General features: G+C 42.3%; 1 protein-coding gene across 1 annotated transcript in view; it reads right to left on the bottom strand.

Annotated features, from left to right (window-relative positions):
* pnpla7b (patatin-like phospholipase domain containing 7b) overlaps positions 1-20,292 on the bottom strand; it is a 28,380-nt gene that overhangs the window by 1,724 nt on the left and 6,364 nt on the right. Inside the window, exons 9-31 of the mRNA XM_080499579.1 lie at positions 19,422-19,502; positions 18,544-18,672; positions 17,738-17,818; positions 15,495-15,615; positions 15,315-15,392; positions 14,527-14,633; positions 14,301-14,450; positions 14,121-14,198; positions 12,405-12,610; positions 12,187-12,318; positions 8,575-8,888; positions 7,603-7,752; positions 7,160-7,223; positions 5,863-6,031; positions 5,578-5,760; positions 5,362-5,480; positions 3,255-3,411; positions 3,034-3,150; positions 2,605-2,674; positions 1,636-1,752; positions 1,295-1,443; positions 1,055-1,207; positions 150-266 (exon numbers count right to left, since the gene is read on the bottom strand). Coding sequence (XP_080355705.1) covers positions 150-266; positions 1,055-1,207; positions 1,295-1,443; positions 1,636-1,752; positions 2,605-2,674; positions 3,034-3,150; positions 3,255-3,411; positions 5,362-5,480; positions 5,578-5,760; positions 5,863-6,031; positions 7,160-7,223; positions 7,603-7,752; positions 8,575-8,888; positions 12,187-12,318; positions 12,405-12,610; positions 14,121-14,198; positions 14,301-14,450; positions 14,527-14,633; positions 15,315-15,392; positions 15,495-15,615; positions 17,738-17,818; positions 18,544-18,672; positions 19,422-19,502 — 3,042 coding nt within the window. The remainder of the gene's footprint in view (positions 1-149; positions 267-1,054; positions 1,208-1,294; positions 1,444-1,635; positions 1,753-2,604; positions 2,675-3,033; positions 3,151-3,254; positions 3,412-5,361; positions 5,481-5,577; positions 5,761-5,862; positions 6,032-7,159; positions 7,224-7,602; positions 7,753-8,574; positions 8,889-12,186; positions 12,319-12,404; positions 12,611-14,120; positions 14,199-14,300; positions 14,451-14,526; positions 14,634-15,314; positions 15,393-15,494; positions 15,616-17,737; positions 17,819-18,543; positions 18,673-19,421; positions 19,503-20,292) is intronic.

Raw genomic sequence — 20,292 nt, 5'->3', positions numbered from 1 at the left:
AAATTGTTTTACTGTGTGGAATTACGTGCTTCAATTTAAGTTTTTATTAAGTCATAATTAAATGATTCGTGGTTTGGCATGCCCGCTATATCCTGTTCTGCTGTTCCTGTGGAAGTGTGCGAGATGTCGTCGTCGCCGTATGCACTCACGTGGCCGGTCCTGGTCTTGTGGAACTCCTCCTGGTGGCGGTCCTTCAGCATGCTGTCCACCACGCCGCTGCGCTGCCACACTTCGAACAGCGTCTTCCCGTGTTGGTATCCCACCTCCTGCGCCAGAGAGCCGCACGGTCGGTGAGCTCAGACAGAGGTCGGGCTACCTGCTAATTTATACTCTTGCTTGAAAATCATGTTACTGTCATGATAGAGCTGCTCAGGCTGGTTTAATCTCGAAAATCATGTTACTGTCTAGATAGAGCTGCTCAGGCTGGTTTAATCTAGAAAAGCATGTTACTGTCTAGATAGAGCTGCTCAGGCTGGTTTAATCTAGAAAATCATGTTACTGTCTAGATAGAGCTGCTCAGGCTGGTTTAATCTAGAAAAGCATGTTACTGTCTAGATAGAGCTGCTCAGGCTGGTTTAATCTAGAAAATCATGTTACTGTCTAGATAGAGCTGCTCAGGCTGGTTTAATCTAGAAAATCATGTTACTGTCTAGATAGAGCTGCTCAGGCTGGTTTAATCTAGAAAATCACGTTACTGTCATGATAGAGCTGCTCAGGCTGGTTTAATCTAGGAAATCATGTTACTGTCTAGATAGAGCTGCTCAGGCTGGTTTAATCTAGGAAATCATGTTACTGTCGAGATAGAGCTGCTCAGGCTGGTGTCATCTACAAAATCATGTTACTGTCTAGATAGAGCTGTTCAGGCTGGTTTCATCTAGAAAATCATATTACTGTCTAGATAGAGCTGCTCAGGCTGGTTTAATCTAGAAAATAATGTTACTGTTGAGATAGAGCTGCTCAGGCTGGTTTAATCTAGAAAATCATGTTACTGTCTAGATAGAGCTGCTCAGGCTGGGTTAGGGGCCAGAATGGGGGCAGCGGAGGTTTATCTCACAGCGATCTCGTCGAACTTGCCAAACTCCAGCGTGCCGTAGCGGTCGATGGGCGGCCGGATGTACTCGCAGTACTCGCAGTCTCGGACCAGCTCCAGCTGTCGCACGCAGCACACGTAGGCCAGCCGGTTCTGGATCTCGGCCATGTTCAGGACCTGGATGGGAGGCGACGGAGAGAGAGCGTCACGGAACCCCCGCCGCCACCGAGGGGGCGTCGGGGGTCCGTGACGGAGTCGCCGTACCTTGACTTTCTCGGCCAGCGGGTTCAGCCTCTTCCACAGCAGCCACCAGCCGTTCAGGTGGTCGCCGTAGTTGGTCAGGTTGGTCTCGTCCCGGCTGCCGACGTCGATGGCGATCACCACCTTGGCGCCCATGGAGCGAGCCACGTCGGCTGGAGAGAAAACGAACCACGATCTTCCTCTTACACAGCTTCCGATCATCGCTCAGCAGACGGATCGAGAATCAACTCATAATAGATGATCAAGTTCGATCATCTCTAGATTCTATTTCTCATCGCTCTGCGATCGAACTCAGCACGGAGCACCGAGCATTTTCACAAAGTTCCGCCTGCGCGTTGCCTCACCTGGAAGGTTGTTGATGTACCCGCCGTCCATCAGCAAATGTCCGTCTTTGGGGTCGCAGAGCGGCGGCAGGTAGCCGGACAGAGACATGCTGGCCCGGACGTACCGCCACAGCGACCCTGCACATGAAGACCTGAACCATGAACCATCTTGACTCATAATCTGGAGACACTTTTCAGACCTCGCATTGCCAGATTTGGTCGTCCAGGAGATTATAGCAGCTCCGACCAGATGGATGTTATCGCTTTCACTTCATTATGATTAAGACGGCACTTTCTTCTTCAGTCTAAATACTCCACTGGCTCAGGAATGTTGTCTTTCTTAAAAATAGAAACAATTACGGTAAATGGCAGTCCGTCATATTTTTCTTAAATCACTTCCATTCTTTTCTTGTAATTGATGAATAAATTTTATACTTTATATTTAAATTTTAACATTTCTCTTTTATTTTTCCTTAAAATAAAAAAAAAATAGATTTAATTCTACTATTTTTTTTCATTAATTAATTAATTAATTAATTAATGTAGATTTCCTCACCTTTTGTATAAACTGTGTTAAACGGGGGGAAAACGCAAAATTTGGCTCTATTTGATTTTTTTGTGACATTTCTTTGTCATATTTTTACTGCCTGAAAAATTCTGTCTTTGATGTGCTGTATATAATATTTTCTATAATATCATTGCTAAATTTTTTTTAGCAATAAACCGTGATCTAGTATTTGCTGTTGCTGTGAGAGAACATATGGAGAGCTGGGGGGGGGTGCAATGTGGTACAAGTCCTGCAGGGGGAGCTCCTCTCACCACATTCTGAATGAAAGCTTCCGTGAAGAAAAAGGATGAATATACTTAAAATACTCCAAGACAGAAACGTCTGCGACTGCTACAGATGACAGAGTGTCATTCACTCGCTGAACTCAGGCTTCATGATGAAAGTGTCTGAATGTGGAGGGAATAAAAACGCCGTCGTCGCACCGTAGGTGTGGACCCTCATGGAGAACGCGCTGATGTCCGTCGTGATGTTGAAGTACGGCAGCCACAGGTCCTGCAGAGGCGACCAGAACAGAGACGACGAGACGTTAGGACACCATCTGGTGGCTCGTATCGGATTAACAGACTCTTTAAAGGTTTTAATCAACCACCTGCTCACACTTTTAAATGTAAATATAATGACTCAAGCAGCCCAAGCTTAATAGAACTAAAGTGATAAATTCAGTAAATTCTGACTATTATTACGACACTAAAAAATACATAACAGTATTTCAATACTGTCATGTTTTCTGTAATATTCTTCTTAACCCAATAGATTAAAAAAAAAAAAAAAAAAACAGGAACTTGTAACATTAATGCTTATTTGTGTCTTCCTGAAGAGAAGGCGTTTTTTCCGATGGCCCCTGAACGCACCTCGATCTGTTTGTCCTTGAAGATGGAGTTGATGCCGGAGTTGAAGGAGGCTCCGGAGAACATGGAGGTGACGGGGTAGGTCAGGTCCAGGATCTTCTTGAAGAGGGAGGTCATGTCCTGAAGAACAGCTTGGATTATTTCAAGAAAGAGAGAGAGAGAGAGAGAGCGAGAGAGAGAGAGAGAGAGAAAGAGTGTTTCCATGGTGAACCACTTCCACCCACCATGGCCCACTCTCGAGCCCGGACCCTCATGCGGCTGTTGCTCTTCTCCTCGGCGTACAGCGCCCCCATGAAGGAGCCGATGGAGGTTCCCCCCACCAGGTCGACGGGGATCCCCGACTCCTTCAGCGCCCGCAGGATGCCCACCTGAGAGCAGCCCCTGTACGGAAGAGTGGTGGGGGGGGAGAGGTAGGGTTAATAGTAGCTCTCCAACATCTTCTGGAGTCTTTTACGTATTTGCTGTTCGTATTCGGTACTGCAGGAGCTCAGCGTGTTCTCAGGATCAGCCTACCTTCACTAGAGCTCCAGGACGAGACAGAGCAGTGAGAAATCAATCACAGAGAAACACTTGTTACATCCAACGCACAAAAATACACAAACATTAGTGTTATTTAAAAAAAAAAAAACACACAAGCAAATGTGTCCAACATAAGATCCGTGGGCTAATGGAGGCTAAACTGCAATCAGTGAATAAATCCAGCAACGTCAGGAAACTTTATGGAAAAAAAGACACAGTGAACGTCTTTTTAGTGACTTTTACTGTGAAAATATTTGAGAGCCATGCTTTAAATGGTGTGACTGCATCATGGGTGAAATAGTTCAGTGTGCATTTAAAGAAACTTAAAGTGGAACGTCGTCCCACACCGTGACTCTACCTGGCGCCTCCTCCTCCCACACCCTGACTCTACCTGGCGCCTCCTCCTCCCACACCCTGACTCTACCTGGCGCCTCCTCCTCCCACACCGTGACTCTACCTGGCGCCTCCTCCTCTCACACCGTGACTCTACCTGGTGCCTCCTCCTCCCACACCCTGACTCTACCTGGCGCCTCCTCCTCCCACACCGTGACTCTACCTGGCGCCTCCTCCTCTCTACCTGGCGCCTCCTCCTCCTCCCACACCGTGACTCTACCTGGCACCTCCTCCTCTCTACCTGGCGCCTCCTCCTCCTCCCACACCGTGACTCTACCTGGCGCCTCCTCCTCCCACACCGTGACTCTACCCGGCACCTCCTCCTCCCACACCCTGACTCTACCCGGCGCCTCCTCCTCTCTACCTGGCACCTCCTCCTGCCACACCGTGACTCTACCTGGCGCCTCCTCCTCCCACACCGTGACTCTACCTGGCGCCTCCTCCTCCCACACCCTGACTCTACCTGGCGCCTCCTCCTCTCTACCTGGCGCCTCCTCCTCCTCCCAGAACCGTGACTCTACCTGGTGCCTCCTCCTCCCACACCGTGACTCTACCTGGCGCCTCCTCCTCCTCCCACACCCTGACTCTACCTGGCGCCTCCTCCTCCCACACCATGACTCTACCTGGTGCCTCCTCCTCCTCCCACACCGTGACTCTACCTGGTGCCTCCTCCTCCTCCCACACCGTGACTCTACCTGGCGCCTCCTCCTCCCACACCATGACTCTACCTGGTGCCTCCTCCTCCTCCCACACCATGACTCTACCTGGTGCCTCCTCCTCCTCCCACACCGTGACTCTACCTGGCGCCTCCTCCTCCCACACCATGACTCTACCTGGTGCCTCCTCCTCCTCCCACACCATGACTCTACCTGGTGCCTCCTCCTCCTCCCACACCATGACTCTACCTGGTGCCTCCTCCTCCTCCCACACCGTGACTCTACCTGGCGCCTCCTCCTCCCACACCGTGACTCTACCTGGCGCCTCCTCCTCCTCCCACACCGTGACTCTACCTGGCGCCTCCTCCTCCCACACCGTGACTCTACCTGGCGCCTCCTCCTCCCACACCCTGACTCTACCTGGCGCCTCCTCCTCCCACACTGTGACTATACCTGGCGCCTCCTCCTCCCACACCGTGACTCTACCCGGCACCTCCTCCTCCCACACCCTGACTCTACCCGGCGCCTCCTCCTCGCTACCTGGCACCTCCTCCTGCCACACCGTGACTCTACCTGGCGCCTCCTCCTCCCACACTGTGACTCTACCTGGCGCCTCCTCCTCTCTACCTGGCGCCTCCTCCTCCTCCCAGAACCGTGACTCTACCTGGCGCCTCCTCCTCCCACACCGTGACTCTACCTGGCGCCTCCTCCTCCCACACCGTGACTCTACCTGGCGCCTCCTCCTCCCACACCGTGACTCTACCTGGCGCCTCCTCCTCCCAGCACCAGGGCGATGCTGTTCCCCGTCAGGATCCTGGCCAGCCGGGAGAAATCGGAGTGACGGTCTGGACACTTTTCAAACACCCGCTGGTACAGCTCCCTCTGGAAACACACACACACGCACATGACATGAGGCGTCTCGTGGAGCCGGTGGGGGGGGGGGGGGGGGGGTGTAGTAGTTTCTCCGCCTCCGACGCACCAGCTTGGGGAGACTCCTCCGGGAGAAGACTCTGCGGGGGCAGGACAGGTGGTGGTGTCTGCAGATCCAGCTCCGCATGTTGAGCCACTCGGCGGTGCCGCTGGGCGGAGGGCCGTCCTCCCGGTGCAGCAGCACCAGCTGCTTCTGGGCCCGGACCGAGCTGCTCTCCAGCATCCGCTCCAGCTGGAGGAGGAGGAGGAGGAGGAGGAGGAGGAGGAGGAGGAAGAGGAGCCGTTACCTCACGGAGGACACACGCGTACGGACTGGACTGGCGGTCTCACGGACCTCGCCCACGGCGGGCTCCTGCTCGCCCACGCCCACGATGACGATGCAGTCGGCCTGGCGGATGCAGCGCTGCGTCCACGGCGTCAGGCCCGGGTCCGACTGGTACAGGACGATGCGGTGGATGTCCTCCTGCTGGCCCAGCCAGCTGGACAGGCGGTACTCGTGGACACTTTGAGAGACGGAGAGAGAGAGAGAGAGACGACGTTCGCAAGTGAGCAACACGGGTCGGCCACAACGTTACAACCACCCACTGTAATATATTCAGGCCGACAGCAGTTTGGACAAATATTCAATAATACAGACCCACAAGAGTTCAACCTTTAACATCAGATTTGAGGATAAAATGTTCATTTGATGCCTGATGCATAAAACCAACGAGGAAGATGTGGTCATAATGTTACAGCTGGATTTTTTTTGTTTTTTAACCTAAAAAACATTTAACTTCACGTGTAGATTTGACCAGACTGGACTATATTTATCATTTTTGTTATTTTAGCAGCACATTATTGGAAAGAACAGAAACAACTTACAAACCTGTCTCAGATGTGTTGCGTTGCTATTCATTTGCTAATACAAAATCTATGTTTTCTTTGAAATGCTTGCAATTTTCTTGGTGGTTTGGCCAGAATGCAGCATCTTATTCACACTACAACAACGTCCGATTTGTTAGAAAACAGAAGCTATAAACGTAAAATCTTTGCTAACAACAGACATAACTGTACACAAAAGTATGTAAAACACTATAAAACCCTTAAACTCAATCAGATAAATAAGCTTTCAATCTTGCTTTAGTTGTCAAACATGTTGCTGTAAACCTAAAAAGCTTCCAGTTCAATAGAAACTGTATGAATACCAGAAACATTTTAAATTGTGGAATTGTGCAGTGAATAAACTGCTGATGCAGCGCAGCCTTTTCTGTTTTTGCTTCATATATTCTGTCTGAATTCCTAAATTAACTTTATTTCCTGAAAACAAAAAAAGATCAAAAAGAGGAAGTATGCATGTTGAAATCAGCAAAACGAAAATCCAATCAAGTAAAAACTTCTCCACTTACTCATCTCATGTTTTGAGGAAAAGTTTTTGAGTAATATCCCGAGAAAAATGCCTCGATTTCGCCTTTTTTGTTTCGTGTTTACACGTCAATGGCAGAAATATTGGGTTATCGTGAAAAACAGTTACCACGTTGGGCCACTAGGGGTGCTGTCGTTTTGCTTTTGTCGTGAAGCCAAACGCCTGGAGCAGAATGACGCCCTCTGACAAAAAGGCCTCGTCATGCAATTCAGCCTCCGTTCCGTACCTGTCCAGAGCCGCGGCGCCCAGGCGCTGTTTGATGATGTCACTGGTCAGGAGGAGAGTCGGGCCTGAAAACAAAACGGGTTTCAACACGGCGTAAACGTTGCCTCATTATTCATTTATTAATCCTACTTTCATATATGTCTCCCCCCCCCCCCATTTCTATTTTTAATCATTAATATCGTTGTGATATGTGCAAAAAAACTCAACATAGTTCGCAAAAAAGTGCAACAATAAGCCAAATTAATCAAATAAAAAGGTAAATATTTGAATAAATCTATGACGAGGATATAATCACCTCGTATGTTTCCCTAAAAGGAAGAAACCACGTTGAATGTTTCAGCCATTAAAGTGAAATCTGATAATAAATGTTAATAAAAAATGTGTTATTAATGACAATAAACTTATAAAAAAGCTGATCGTGTGTGTGAGTGTGTGTGTGTGTACCGATGCCACTCAGAGCGTGCTGCAGCTCCAGGGTGAAGGCGGTGAGCGGGACGTCGTCGGACACGGGCAGGATGGCCACGGTGGAGAGGTTGGAGGCCGGATTCCCAGAATCCCACTTGCTGGTGGGCGTGTGCAAACCCAGACCGCGGTCTGGAGGCGCAGCGTGCACGAGACGAAAATGGTAATATTCCCACAAACACCAAACAATAACAACAGAAAAGTGACAACAGCAGGGGCGTCAAACTGATTTCAGTTGAGGGGCCTCATCAATCTAATCTGACCTCTGGAGGCCGAACGAGTCAAACTTAACATATTAAACTGCAGATATGGACAAATGCAAAGTCTTTCCTTCTTTTGATTCTTTTGTAACTGCAAGAATTTGCCAGTTTATTCTGAAATATACATATTAAAGGAAATCAGATATTATTATATTTGCAAAAAATCCCTCAGTCACCTGTATCTGGATGTCGTATTTTTATTCAGGATTAAAACAATTCGTCATCATCTGGAAATTGTTTTGAGTTTACGTGTCTAAAGTGTCACTTCACATAAGTTGGACTCATTGTTTTATTGTGAAAGGCGTGGCGTCATGTGACCTCCACAGATTGCATTAATGTCGGGGGTCAAATTCTGACCGAGGGCGGTTTTAAATGTTTCATTTTCATATTTCATTCTATTATTTATTTCATTCATTTAAAACAATGCAACAACAGCATTTCATATGAATGAAAAGGAGCAGAAAGAAGTAAAACTTATAATGTCTGCCCCTTATAAAAATGTCATTTTTGCCAATCGAGTGTTTTTAGATCAGCCTCTTGTCAGTTTTCATTTTTAATACTTCACACTTCAAAAATCACATGGCGACGGATGAGATCGTTTGGCGGGCCGCATGTTTGACACCCGGTGCAAAAGCCCCCCCCCCCCCCCCCCCATCTATTTTGGTTTAACCCTCCATCGATATAAACCAGTTACCTGCCAGAGGCCCGCTGACCTGCTGCATGTTGCCGAGGATCTTCTGGCCCAGCAGGTGGATGAGGCGGGTGACCACCTGCGGGTAGCGCCTCTTGATGGAGTTCAGCGCGCCCTCGGGCAGCTTGGCGAGCTCCGAGTCCCTGACGGCGTGCACGGTGGTGGCTCGGTTCATGTGCGTCAGCGCCTCCACCACGCCGATCAGGTCGCCGCGGCCGTACTCCCCCGCCAGCTCCTTCTTGCCGTCGTCCTTCGCGATGACGGAGCGCAGCCGGCCGCTGAGGACGATGAAGGTGCTGTCCGACTTGTCCCCCTGTCTGGGGACGCCAGAGGACTTTGGTCACGTCCCTTTGTGGGGGGAAGATGCTCTATAATCTGGATGTTAGTGGAGGAAGATGCTCTATAATCTGGATGTTAGAGGGGGAAGATGCTCTATAATCTGGATGTTAGAGAAGGAATATGCTCTATAATCTGATGTTAGTGGAGGAAGATGTTCTATAATCTGGATGTTAGTGGAGGAAGATGCTCTATAATCTGGATGTTAGTAGAGAAAGATGCTCTATGATCTGGATGTTAGTGGAGGAAGATGCTCTATAATCTGGATGTTAGAGGAGGAAGATGCTCTATAATCTGATGTTAGTGGAGGAAGATGCTCTATAATCTGGACGTTAGTGGAGGAAGATGCTCTATAATCTGATGTTAGTGGAGGGAGATGCTCTATAATCTGGATGTTAGTGGAGGAAGATGCTCTATAATCTTGATGTTAGTGGAGGAAGATGCTCTATAATCTTGATGTTAGTAGAGAAAGATGCTCTATGATCTGGATGTTAGTGGAGGAAGATGCTCTATAGTGTGGATGTTAGAGGAGGAAGATGCTCTATAATCTGATGTTAGTGGAGGAAGATGCTCTATAATCTGGACATTAGTGGAGGAAGATGCTCTATAAGCTGGTGTTAGTGGAGGAAGATGCTCTATAATCTGGACGTTAGTGGAGGAAGATGCTCTATAATCTGATGTTAGTGGAGGAAAATGCTCTATAATCTGGATGTTAGTGGAGGAAGATGCTCTATAGTGTGGATGTTAGAGGAGGAAGATGCTCTATAATCTGGATGTTAGTGGAGGAAGATGCTCTATAGTCTGGATGTTAGAGGAGGAAGATGTTCTATAGTCTGGACGTTAGTGGAGGAAGATGCTCTATAATCTGATGTTAGTGGAGGAAGATGCTCTATAATCTGGACGTTAGTGGAGGAAGATGCTCTATAATCTGGACGTTAGTGGAGGAAGATGCTCTATAATCTGATGTTAGTGGAGGAAGATGCTCTATAATCTGATGTTAGTGGAGGAAGATGCTCTATAATCTGATGTTAGTGGAGGACGATGCTCTATAATCTGATGTTAGTGGAGGAAGATGCTCTATAATCTGGATGTTAGTGGAGGAAGATGCTCTATAGTGTGGATGTTAGTGGAGGAAGATGCTCTATAATCTGATGTTAGAGGAGGAAGATGCTCTATAATCTGGATGTTAGTGGAGGAAGATGCTCGATAATCTGGATGTTAGTGGAGGAAGATGCTCTATAATCTGGATGTTAGTGGAGGAAGATGCTCTATAATCTGGATGTTAGTGGAGGAAGATGCTCGATAATCTGGACGTTAGAGGAGGAAGATGCTCTATAATCTGAATGTTAGTGGAGGAAGATGCTCTATAATCTGAATGTTAGTGGAGGAATATGCTCTATAATCTGGACGTTAGAGGAGGAAGATGCTCTATAATCTGGATGTTAGTGGAGGAAGATGCTCTATAATCTGAATGTTAGTGGAGGAATATGCTCTATAATCTGGATGTTAGAGGAGGAAGATGCTCTATAATCTGAATGTTAGTGGAGGAAGATGCTCTATAATCTGGATGTTAGTGGAGGAAGATGCTCTGTAATCTGGATGTTAGTGGAGGAAGATGCTCTATAATCTGGATGTTAGAAGGAGGAAGATGCTCTATAATCTGGTTGTTATTGGATGAAGATGCTCTATAATCTGGATGTTAGCGGAAGATGCTCTATAATCTGGATGTTAGAAGGAGAAAGATGCTCTATAATCTGGGCATTGGTGGAGGAAGATGCTCTATAATCTGATGTTAGTGGAGGAAGATGTTCTATAATCTGGATGTTAGTGGAGGAAGATGCTCTATAATCTGGATGTTAGTAGAGAAAGATGCTCTATGATCTGGATGTTAGTGGAGGAAGATGCTCTATAATCTGGATGTTAGAGGAGGAAGATGCTCTATAATCTGATGTTAGTGGAGGGAGATGCTCTATAATCTGGACGTTAGTGGAGGAAGATGCTCTATAATCTGATGTTAGTGGAGGAAGATGCTCTATAATCTGATGTTAGTGGATGAAGATGCTCTATAATCTGGATGTTAGTGGAGGAAGATGCTCTATAATCTTGATGTTAGTGGAGGAAGATGCTCTATAATCTGGATGTTAGTAGAGAAAGATGCTCTATGATCTGGATGTTAGTGGAGGAAGATGCTCTATAGTGTGGATGTTAGAGGAGGAAGATGCTCTATAATCTGATGTTAGTGGAGGAAGATGCTCTATAATCTGGACATTAGTGGAGGAAGATGCTCTATAAGCTGGTGTTAGTGGAGGAAGATGCTCTATAATCTGGACGTTAGTGGAGGAAGATGCTCTATAATCTGATGTTAGTGGAGGAAGATGCTCTATAATCTGGATGTTAGTGGAGGAAGATGCTCTATAGTGTGGATGTTAGAGGAGGAAGATGCTCTATAATCTGGATGTTAGTGGAGGAAGATGCTCTATAGTCTGGATGTTAGAGGAGGAAGATGTTCTATAGTCTGGACGTTAGTGGAGGAAGATGCTCTATAATCTGATGTTAGTGGAGGAAGATGCTCTATAATCTGGACGTTAGTGGAGGAAGATGCTCTATAATCTGATGTTAGTGGAGGAAGATGCTCTATAATCTGGACGTTAGTGGAGGAAGATGCTCTATAATCTGATGTTAGTGGAGGAAGATGCTCTATAATCTGATGTTAGTGGAGGACGATGCTCTATAATCTGGATGTTAGTGGAGGAAGATGCTCTATAATCTGGATGTTAGTGGAGGAAGATGCTCTATAGTGTGGATGTTAGAGGAGGAAGATGCTCTATAATCTGGATGTTAGTGGAGGAAGATGCTCTATAGTCTGGATGTTAGAGGAGGAAGATGCTCTATAATCTGGACGTTAGTGGAGGAAGGTGCTCTATAATCTGATGTTAGTGGAGGAAGATGCTCTATAATCTGATGTTAGTGGAGGAAGATGCTCTATAATCTGGATGTTAAAGGAGGAAGATGCTCTATAGTCTGGATGTTAGAGGAGGAAGATGATCTATAATCTGGTGTTAGTGGAGGAAGATGCTCTATAATATGGACGCTAGAGGAAGATGTTCTGCAATCTGGATGTTGGAGGAAGATGCTCTATAGTCTGGACGTTCGAGGAGGAAGATGCTCTACAATCTGGATGTTAGCCTAAATTTAATCCAGCAACCAGTTACCAAGCCGTTACTTTACGAACCGTCCGTCCCGACCGGTGGATTAAACCCGTACTCCTCCTGGGATTACCTGTACACGGCTCGCCCGGCCTCCACGGCCATCCAGTCCAGCGCGAAGTCGATCTGCCTGACGAAGGGCGAGACCCTCCTCACCACGGTGTGCGCCACGTTCAGAACCATGCCGGGCTCCTCGCGCATCATCCTGCAGGGGGCGGGGCCAAACGGTTTCACGCGTCAGTGCGGCGGCGGCGGCGGCGAAAACGACTCGCGGTAAAAACGTCGGCGTACTCGTAGAAGTGGGCCTTGGAGATGGAGAGGAAGGTGCAGTCCCTCTGCGCCCGCACGGCGAAGATGAGCGGCTCGCCCGTCAGCACGGCCAGGTGGCCCACCAGCTCGCCCGGGTGCGTCACGAACAGCAGGCTCTCCTCCTCGCGGTCGATCATGCGCTGGTAGACGTGCAGCGAACCCGAGATCACGAACTCCACGTTGGTGTCCTGCCGAGACCCCGACCCCCCGACCCCCCCAGAGTGAAGATGTGGAACCCGCATGCTAAGAAGCAGTTTAAACAATCCAGTGTTTTTCAACCACTGCGCCGCGGCACACTGGTGTTTCCCTGAGATCTAGTCAGGTGAGCCGTGGGAAATTATCCAATTTCACATTTTTTTCTAAAAAAACATTTGCTCTCGACAGTGTGTTGCAGAGTAATCATGTATAAATACTCTTCGCCACTAGAGGGCAGCACAGAACTTTGCCGGTGAAATTGAAACTGACAGACGTCAGTGTGGATAATCTCCACCTCCTGCTACCATCTTGTATCAAAGTACTGTGTCAGTGACAGTGATGGAGAAGTTTTTGAAAAGGAAGAATGTGAACCAGGATTTCAGCTCTTCATCCATCAGGTCCAGGTTTCACACTGAGGGAGTCACTATTAAAAAAAGACATTGAACTCATTTTTGACTCTAAAAAGAGATTATAACGGGATTAAAAAGCTATAACCACACAAAAAGGGAGAAAAAACTGCTAAAACAGCTTTGAAAAACCTAAAATAACTTGGATTTCTAATGAAAAAAAAAAAAAAAGCTAAAAACATCCGAACATACGCCAAATTAAAATACAGTACAAAAATACGGTATTTACACGACATAAGGATGAAGAGGGGGTTTGACTCATGTCAGGTGCTTATAGGAGTGACGGTTTATCTTGTTTATTATGTAATTTATTTATGTGTGTGTGTATATTTTTTTATTTTGTTTTGTTTTGTTTTGTTTTTTAATGCTTGTATAAACACAAATTGAATATTATATAAATAATTAGGAAGCTGGAAATGATCAAATTATGAAACAATAACTGATGGAAAAGGGATTAAATAAGTGTTTGTTCACTTCTTCTCACTCCTGATAAATGTTTTTGCTTTATATGTATGTACGTTTATGTAGATGGATAGATGATAGATAGATAGATAGATAGATAGATAGATAGATAGATAGAGATATAGAGATGGATAGATAGAGAGAGATAGCGAGATAGCTAGAGAGATAGATAGAGAGAGAGATATATAGCGAAAGATAGAGAGATGAGAGAGAGATAGAGAGAGAGAGAGAGAGAGAGAGAGAGAGAAAGACAGAGAGAGAGAGATAGATAGAGAGATAGATAGAGAGAGAGAGATAGATTGATAGATATTTAATATCCATACTTGTTTATTTTACACATTTCAAATAAATCTCAATCAATCAATAATGAAAGAGCCAAAATGGTTAAATTAGCTGTGAAAACTCTAAATCCCGTCCGAAAACAGCTGAAAATGTAATTAAATGTTTGCCATGATAAATTGTATTTGAAACGCCATAAATGCAACATAAACATTTCCTTTATGTTCATACGTCGCCTCATTTTAAAGGTTAAATGTGTTTTGTGGCTCCAGTTAAATCGGATTTGATGGAAAAATAACAGAAGTTGCTCTTTTGGTCAAAATAAATAAAGAACTAAATAAAGAACTAGACCGACCTGGTCTCCCTGACGAGCCACGACGGTCCCGGCTTTGACCTGCCGGAGGGTGACCCTCCCCTCCAGGAGCCTCGGGTTCTGGAAACAAAGAAAAACAACAATAACAAATAAGCAAACTGCATTCCACCGGGTCCTTCGTCCTCCTCACCGGTGCAGGAGCAGCGTTGCATTGTGGGATACCTCGATCTGGATGACCTGCAGCAGGTCCTTCTTGGCGGCCTCGAAGATGGCGTTGACCTTGTTGTAGTGGGCGTTCTCCCCCCCGCCGTCGCTGTAGTGGTACACCGCCGGGGGGGCGCGCTGCATGGTGACCGTCTTCTTCAGGATGGACTGAGGAGACAGGAAGACGTCCCGGTGAGACGCCCGGACGCTCGCCAAAAAACGCTAGAGTGTCGGGGGACGGAACCTTGACGGGACTCTGAGGCGCCGCCGCCGCCGCCGACGCCGCCGCCGCCTCCTCTCTGGAAACTCGAGCTCGTTCGTAAACTCTGTTCAGGTCCAGCGACATTTCGCCTGCAAGACAATCGTCCCCAATTATATCAACCCTGCAAAGATAGTTTCATAATTAAATTTCATATAAGTTCATATCATTTATTCTACACTTGTCAATGTATATATATTTTAATCTACATTGTACATTTGCATTTTAAATTACAAGTATATATAGTTTTTCCTCTCGCTTTCATGACTTTACTGATCACGCCACTAACTAATATGTATTTGTAAATATATTAAATATACGGCCTTTTATTGGTAAAAATTCTGCTTTTTTTCTTGTGTGCACATGCTTCATTTTATATCTATATCAATAAAATCCATAAATGTTTGTGTATGTTTGTATGCATGCATGCGCACGTGTATATTGTGTATATTAGTGTATATCTATAAAATTACGATTCTTTTTTTCCTTTTCGTATGCAACCCGTCGGAAAAAATTACAAATATAATTACTTCGATTAATTAATTTTAATAAATTATTTGTGAAGGACTTTGAATTTCAGATTTATTGATCACACGTGTTAAATTACGACCACATTTTCGTCATTATTGTTAATATTGTTGATTAATGATCAAAGATTCTGCTCAACTTTACAGCTGAAGCATCTTTAATAATAAAAAAAACCTGCATCTGTCCAGCAGCAGAGATTCATTTCAATGTGGATATTTGCAGCAATGCATCATGGGAGTGTTTACTTGTCACGGCCATCGGGGAGGACAGCGAGCGAGACTTCCTGTATTTCATGGACGACATCTCGGGCAGGCTGGACTTTTCTGTCATGGGGGGAAAAAAAAGAAGAAAAAAAAGACGATGAGAGATTAAAAAAAAACACGTGACGGCGAATGGCGTCGCGTCGACGGCGTGGGATTTCTGACCTGCGTCCGCTCTGTCGTACGCCGGGTCGTCGGGGTGCGACTGCTGGCGCCGGAGGTTCTTATGAGGGTGCGTCTCGGCCAGGACGTTCGCCAGCGACACCAGCGAGATGGCCTGACTCTCCTGCGGCACACGAACGCATCGCCGTCAACTTCCTCCACTCGTATTAAAAACCCCACGTTTTTATAAGCAACTTTTTAACCGTGATTTCATTCACGAAAACAAGAAGGTTCACAAAAATATACTGAAATTCTGAAGTTTTACTTCGGTGAAAAGTATGTATATATTTGTGTATATATGTATGTATGTATGTATGTATATATATATATATGTATGTGTATATATATATATATATATATATATATATTTTTTTTTTTAATAAAGCAGAATTAAAACCAACAAAAGAAGCAGTAATGCCAACCATCTGTGAAAAACACAATATGAAAATTAAAAGAAAAAAAAAAAAACTCAAAATATAAAACAGATTCCGAAAATAATAAAAAAATTAAAAAATATACAGAAAAAAAACCCGAATCAACTAATAAAAGAATTATTTAAATGTAATATAATATAAAAAAAATACCCACAAAATGCAGGACAGGAAGGAATTTCAATGATATTATTAATTATGTATATATATATTTTTTTTAATAAAGCAGAATTAAAAATTATAAAAAATAAAAAAACTAATATATATATATTTTTTTAAATAAAGCAGAATTAAAACAAACAAAAAAGAAACCTCAAAATATAAAACAGTAGAATCCAAAAAAAAATAAAAAAATAAAAAAATATATGGAAAAAAACGAATAAACTAATCAAAGAATTATTTAAATGTAATATAATATTAAAAAATACCCTAAAAATGAAAAGACTAAACTAATTAAATCACATTCAAATGAAATTTATTTCCATTTTTGCTCATTGAAATGATAAAATTTACCATATTAAGATTTTCTCCTGCGGCACACGAACGCATCGCCGTCAACTTCCTCCACTCATATTAAAAAAAACCCACGAATATGCAACTTTTTAACCGTGATTTCATTCACGAAAACAAGAAGGTTCACAAAAATATACTGAAATTCTGAAGTTTTACTTCGGTAAAAAGTGACTTTAAGGTGGAATAGTTATGTGACTTCATTACAAGAAAAATAAAAAGTACTGTGTTCCCAAAAAAAGTTAAAAGTACAAAAGTTACCTGCTCAAAAACTATTCAGAAGTACTTTTGAACTACAATTATTTGCTGTAATGCACCTGCATGAAACATCAACATTCAATTCACAATTCTTAAACTATGAAAAATTTCATATTAAATAAAGAATCGCAAAATTTAAAAATTTCTAATTTTAGGTACAAACATGAAGACTGTTGTTCCTCGTTCTTTTTTTTAATATTTTGGTGATGGTAGTGTTGTGAATAATCAAAATAAGCCTGTTTTTGTTCTCCTGCAGTCAGATTTTATTTCTTGTAATTCTGCATTATATTTTTTTTTTTTTTTAATAGAATTAAAAATTAAATAAATAAATAATAAAGAGGTTTAGTTGCAACACACAACACTTCACAATGTGAAATAGGAACAACAAAAGGCGCAATTCTGCCTTTAATGTTCTTTATCTGTAAATAAATCTGAGTGAGGAAAACTACACTTGAGGGTTTTTATTGCCATTTAAAATGGAACCGAGCAGAGAAAACTCACGCTAATTAACATTTGAAGCACATTTTCTATTTCCCTCTGTTTGACAAAGCGAGTCTGTCAAACCTGAGGCACAGAACCGGTTTCTTAAGAATGTTGACAGGTTCATCATGTACTCTGCACCACAACCAAGTAGAACTGGAATGTTGATACGAGTGTCGTCAAATGATTTTTTAAATCGAGAAAGAAATTAATCCGTCTGCATTTAACGTGTTAATCAAACTCTTTTAACAATTCACGCGAACTAAAACGTCCTTTTTCTTTTCCAAAACAAGCATTAAATGGCATTAATGCTCCTGTTACTCCCTTTTTTTCAGCAGCTACTAAGACAAACCAACTTGTTGACATTGTCCAGGTCGCTTCTAATCTAAACTTAAAGGTTATTATGTCGTTATTTTATCTCTGAAGATTAAATGTGGCTCCTGGACTAAAATGAGCTTGACAAGCCCTGCTATAAAGACTTTTATGACTTTACTCTCTGCGCAGCGCCGAGTTACACTGCACGGCGTAATTAAAAGTCACTATTTACAGTGTAAACGTGCACAGTACCGGGTTGAAGAGCTCGGTGGTGAGGCCCAGGTAGTTGTGCAAGGCCAGGAAGGTCACTCTCTGCAAACGCACCATTATTATCTGCAGGACAGGGAGGAATTTTAATGATAATAATAATTAATGGTTGGTTGTTATTACTGCTTTTTTTGCTTGTTTTAATTCTGCTTTATTAAAAAAAAAAATATATATATATATATATATATATAAATAAATAAATAAATGTATATATATATACACACACACATACAGTATATACATATATATATATAAATATACATATGTACATATACACATACATATATATACATATATATACACATATACACACATATACATATATACATACATATACACACATATATGTATATATATATACATATATACACACATATATACTTTTTTTTAATAAAGCAGAATTAAAACAAACAAAAAAAGCAGTAATGACAACCATCTAGGAAAAACACAATATGAAAATAGAAATTAAAAAAAATGTATACCAAAATATAAAACAGAAGCTAAAAAAAAAGTAATAAAATAAATCATATTGAAAAAAAACTAATCAAAGAATTATTTAAATGTAATAAAATATATATATATATATATATATATATATATATATATATAAAAACAACCTCAAAATGAAAAGGCTCAACTCAATAAATCACATTCAAATAAAATTTGTTTCCATTTCTGCTCATTGAAATGATAAAAGTTCCCATATAAAGATTTTCAATCCGTTGTTCCATGCGCGTCACGCCTCGGATGACAAATTAAGAGGCTTTGTAATTCTCCTCCTCCGACGTTACCTGGATGACTCGGATCAGAGTTTCTGGATATTTTTCGAAGACGGCCTGAAACGCCACGGCTGGAAGACGCAGGACGGTGGACGGCACCGCCGCCCTCGCTGACACGGTCTTATACGGCGCCGGGTGACCCTGGAACACCGGAAACACCGTGTGAACAAACGGCGGCGCTTTAATGGAAAAGAAAACCTTTATTTTTTTTTATGAATTTTCTAAATTCCCTCGTGAACTGATTTGTGTTTGAAAATTGCCATATAAACACATTTTCATTGCCGATATTTGTGAGATAGGAGCTCTAAAATATGAGATATAACCTGAAAAATGAAAAATCTATAAATAGAGTCTTGAAAAATTTTTAATATGAGAGATATTAAAGGATAAAAATGCCTCCTGCAACTATTTTTGACTAAACTAAAAATCACTTGGAGGAAATTAAAGATTCTCAGAACAAATAGGAATCATTTTGATATCAGATAAATTAAGATTTAAAAAAGATTAAGATTTTTTTTAAAAAGAGGTTAAATGGGTTTATTTGGAAAGACTTTAACGTTACAACTTACAACAACACAAGACTTCAAAAAAGCTTAAAAATGTCAAAATAGCTTAATAAAATTCAAAAATCTAAAAAGGCCCGAGTTATTCTTAAAAAGGCTGAAGCTTCATTTCATAATTTAGATTGTTTTTTGCTCTGTCACATGCATCCATAAACATTTTCTAAAGGGAACCTTGCCTTTTAATTTAATTTTAAATACATTTCTCTCAATATCGTACCGATAAATTCTACTACAGTCCCTGAACACCACACGCTCCATCCTGCAACTTAAAAAAACCTTTAGTGTGCATCGTCTCGCAGCTGCGAGACAAAGAGGCGGCAGACGTACGGTGATGTTGTCCAGGATGCTGAGCAGACTGTGGACGCTGTCTCCGGTCAGAACCTCCTTCACCACGGCGTCCGTCCCGTCCTGCAGCCAGGAAACAACTGCGGGTTTTTTTCCACTCTATTTTAGCATTTTATTTTATTAAAAAATTTACTTTTTTTTTTAATAACTTTTTGATACTTTTTTTTTTTTTTAATTCTTTTTAAAATAGTTTTGGGGTTAAAAAAAAAATTCCACTCTATTCTAACATTTTATTTTATAAAAAAATTTAATTTTTTTAAGAACTTAAATCTATTTAGGTTTTTTTATTTTTATTTATATATATATTTTTAGTGTTTTCCATTCTATTTTAGCATTTTATTTTATTAAAAAAAATTTCTTTTTTTTTATAACTTTTTGATGCATTTGTTTTTACTTTTTTAAATAGTTTGGGTTTTTTTTTTATTCCACTCTATTTTAGCATTTTATTTGATTAAAAAATTAACTTTCTTTTAATAACTTTTTAATTTATTTAGGTTTGGTTTTTTTTTTACTTTTTTAAAAGTTTTTCCCACTCTACTTTAGCATTTTATTTTATAATTTTTTTTTACATTTTTAAATAACTTTTTACTTTATTTAGTTGTTTATTTTTACATTTTTAATAGGTTTGGGTTTTTTTTTTAAAAGTTTTTTACTCTTGCATTTTAGGCCTTGAAATAGCACAGAAGTGTAATAGCAAAACTTTTATTATAAGACTTTGATCATTAAACATAATATTCTTCAGTGAGTTGAAGTTGTAGCCTTTTCAAAAGGTTGCGTTTTCCCCGTTTACACGGAAATGCTTTATCAAAAAAAACCTTACATTTTCAAAAGGTTTCAGTTGCTCCGAGCCAAA

The sequence above is a fragment of the Blennius ocellaris genome (genome assembly GCF_963422515.1).
Source record: "Blennius ocellaris genome assembly, chromosome: 7".
In the NCBI taxonomy this organism is placed as follows: Eukaryota; Metazoa; Chordata; class Actinopteri; order Blenniiformes; family Blenniidae; genus Blennius; species Blennius ocellaris.
The sequence above is the reverse complement of the archived record's forward strand: the minus strand, read 5'-3'. Positions and strand labels throughout refer to the sequence as shown.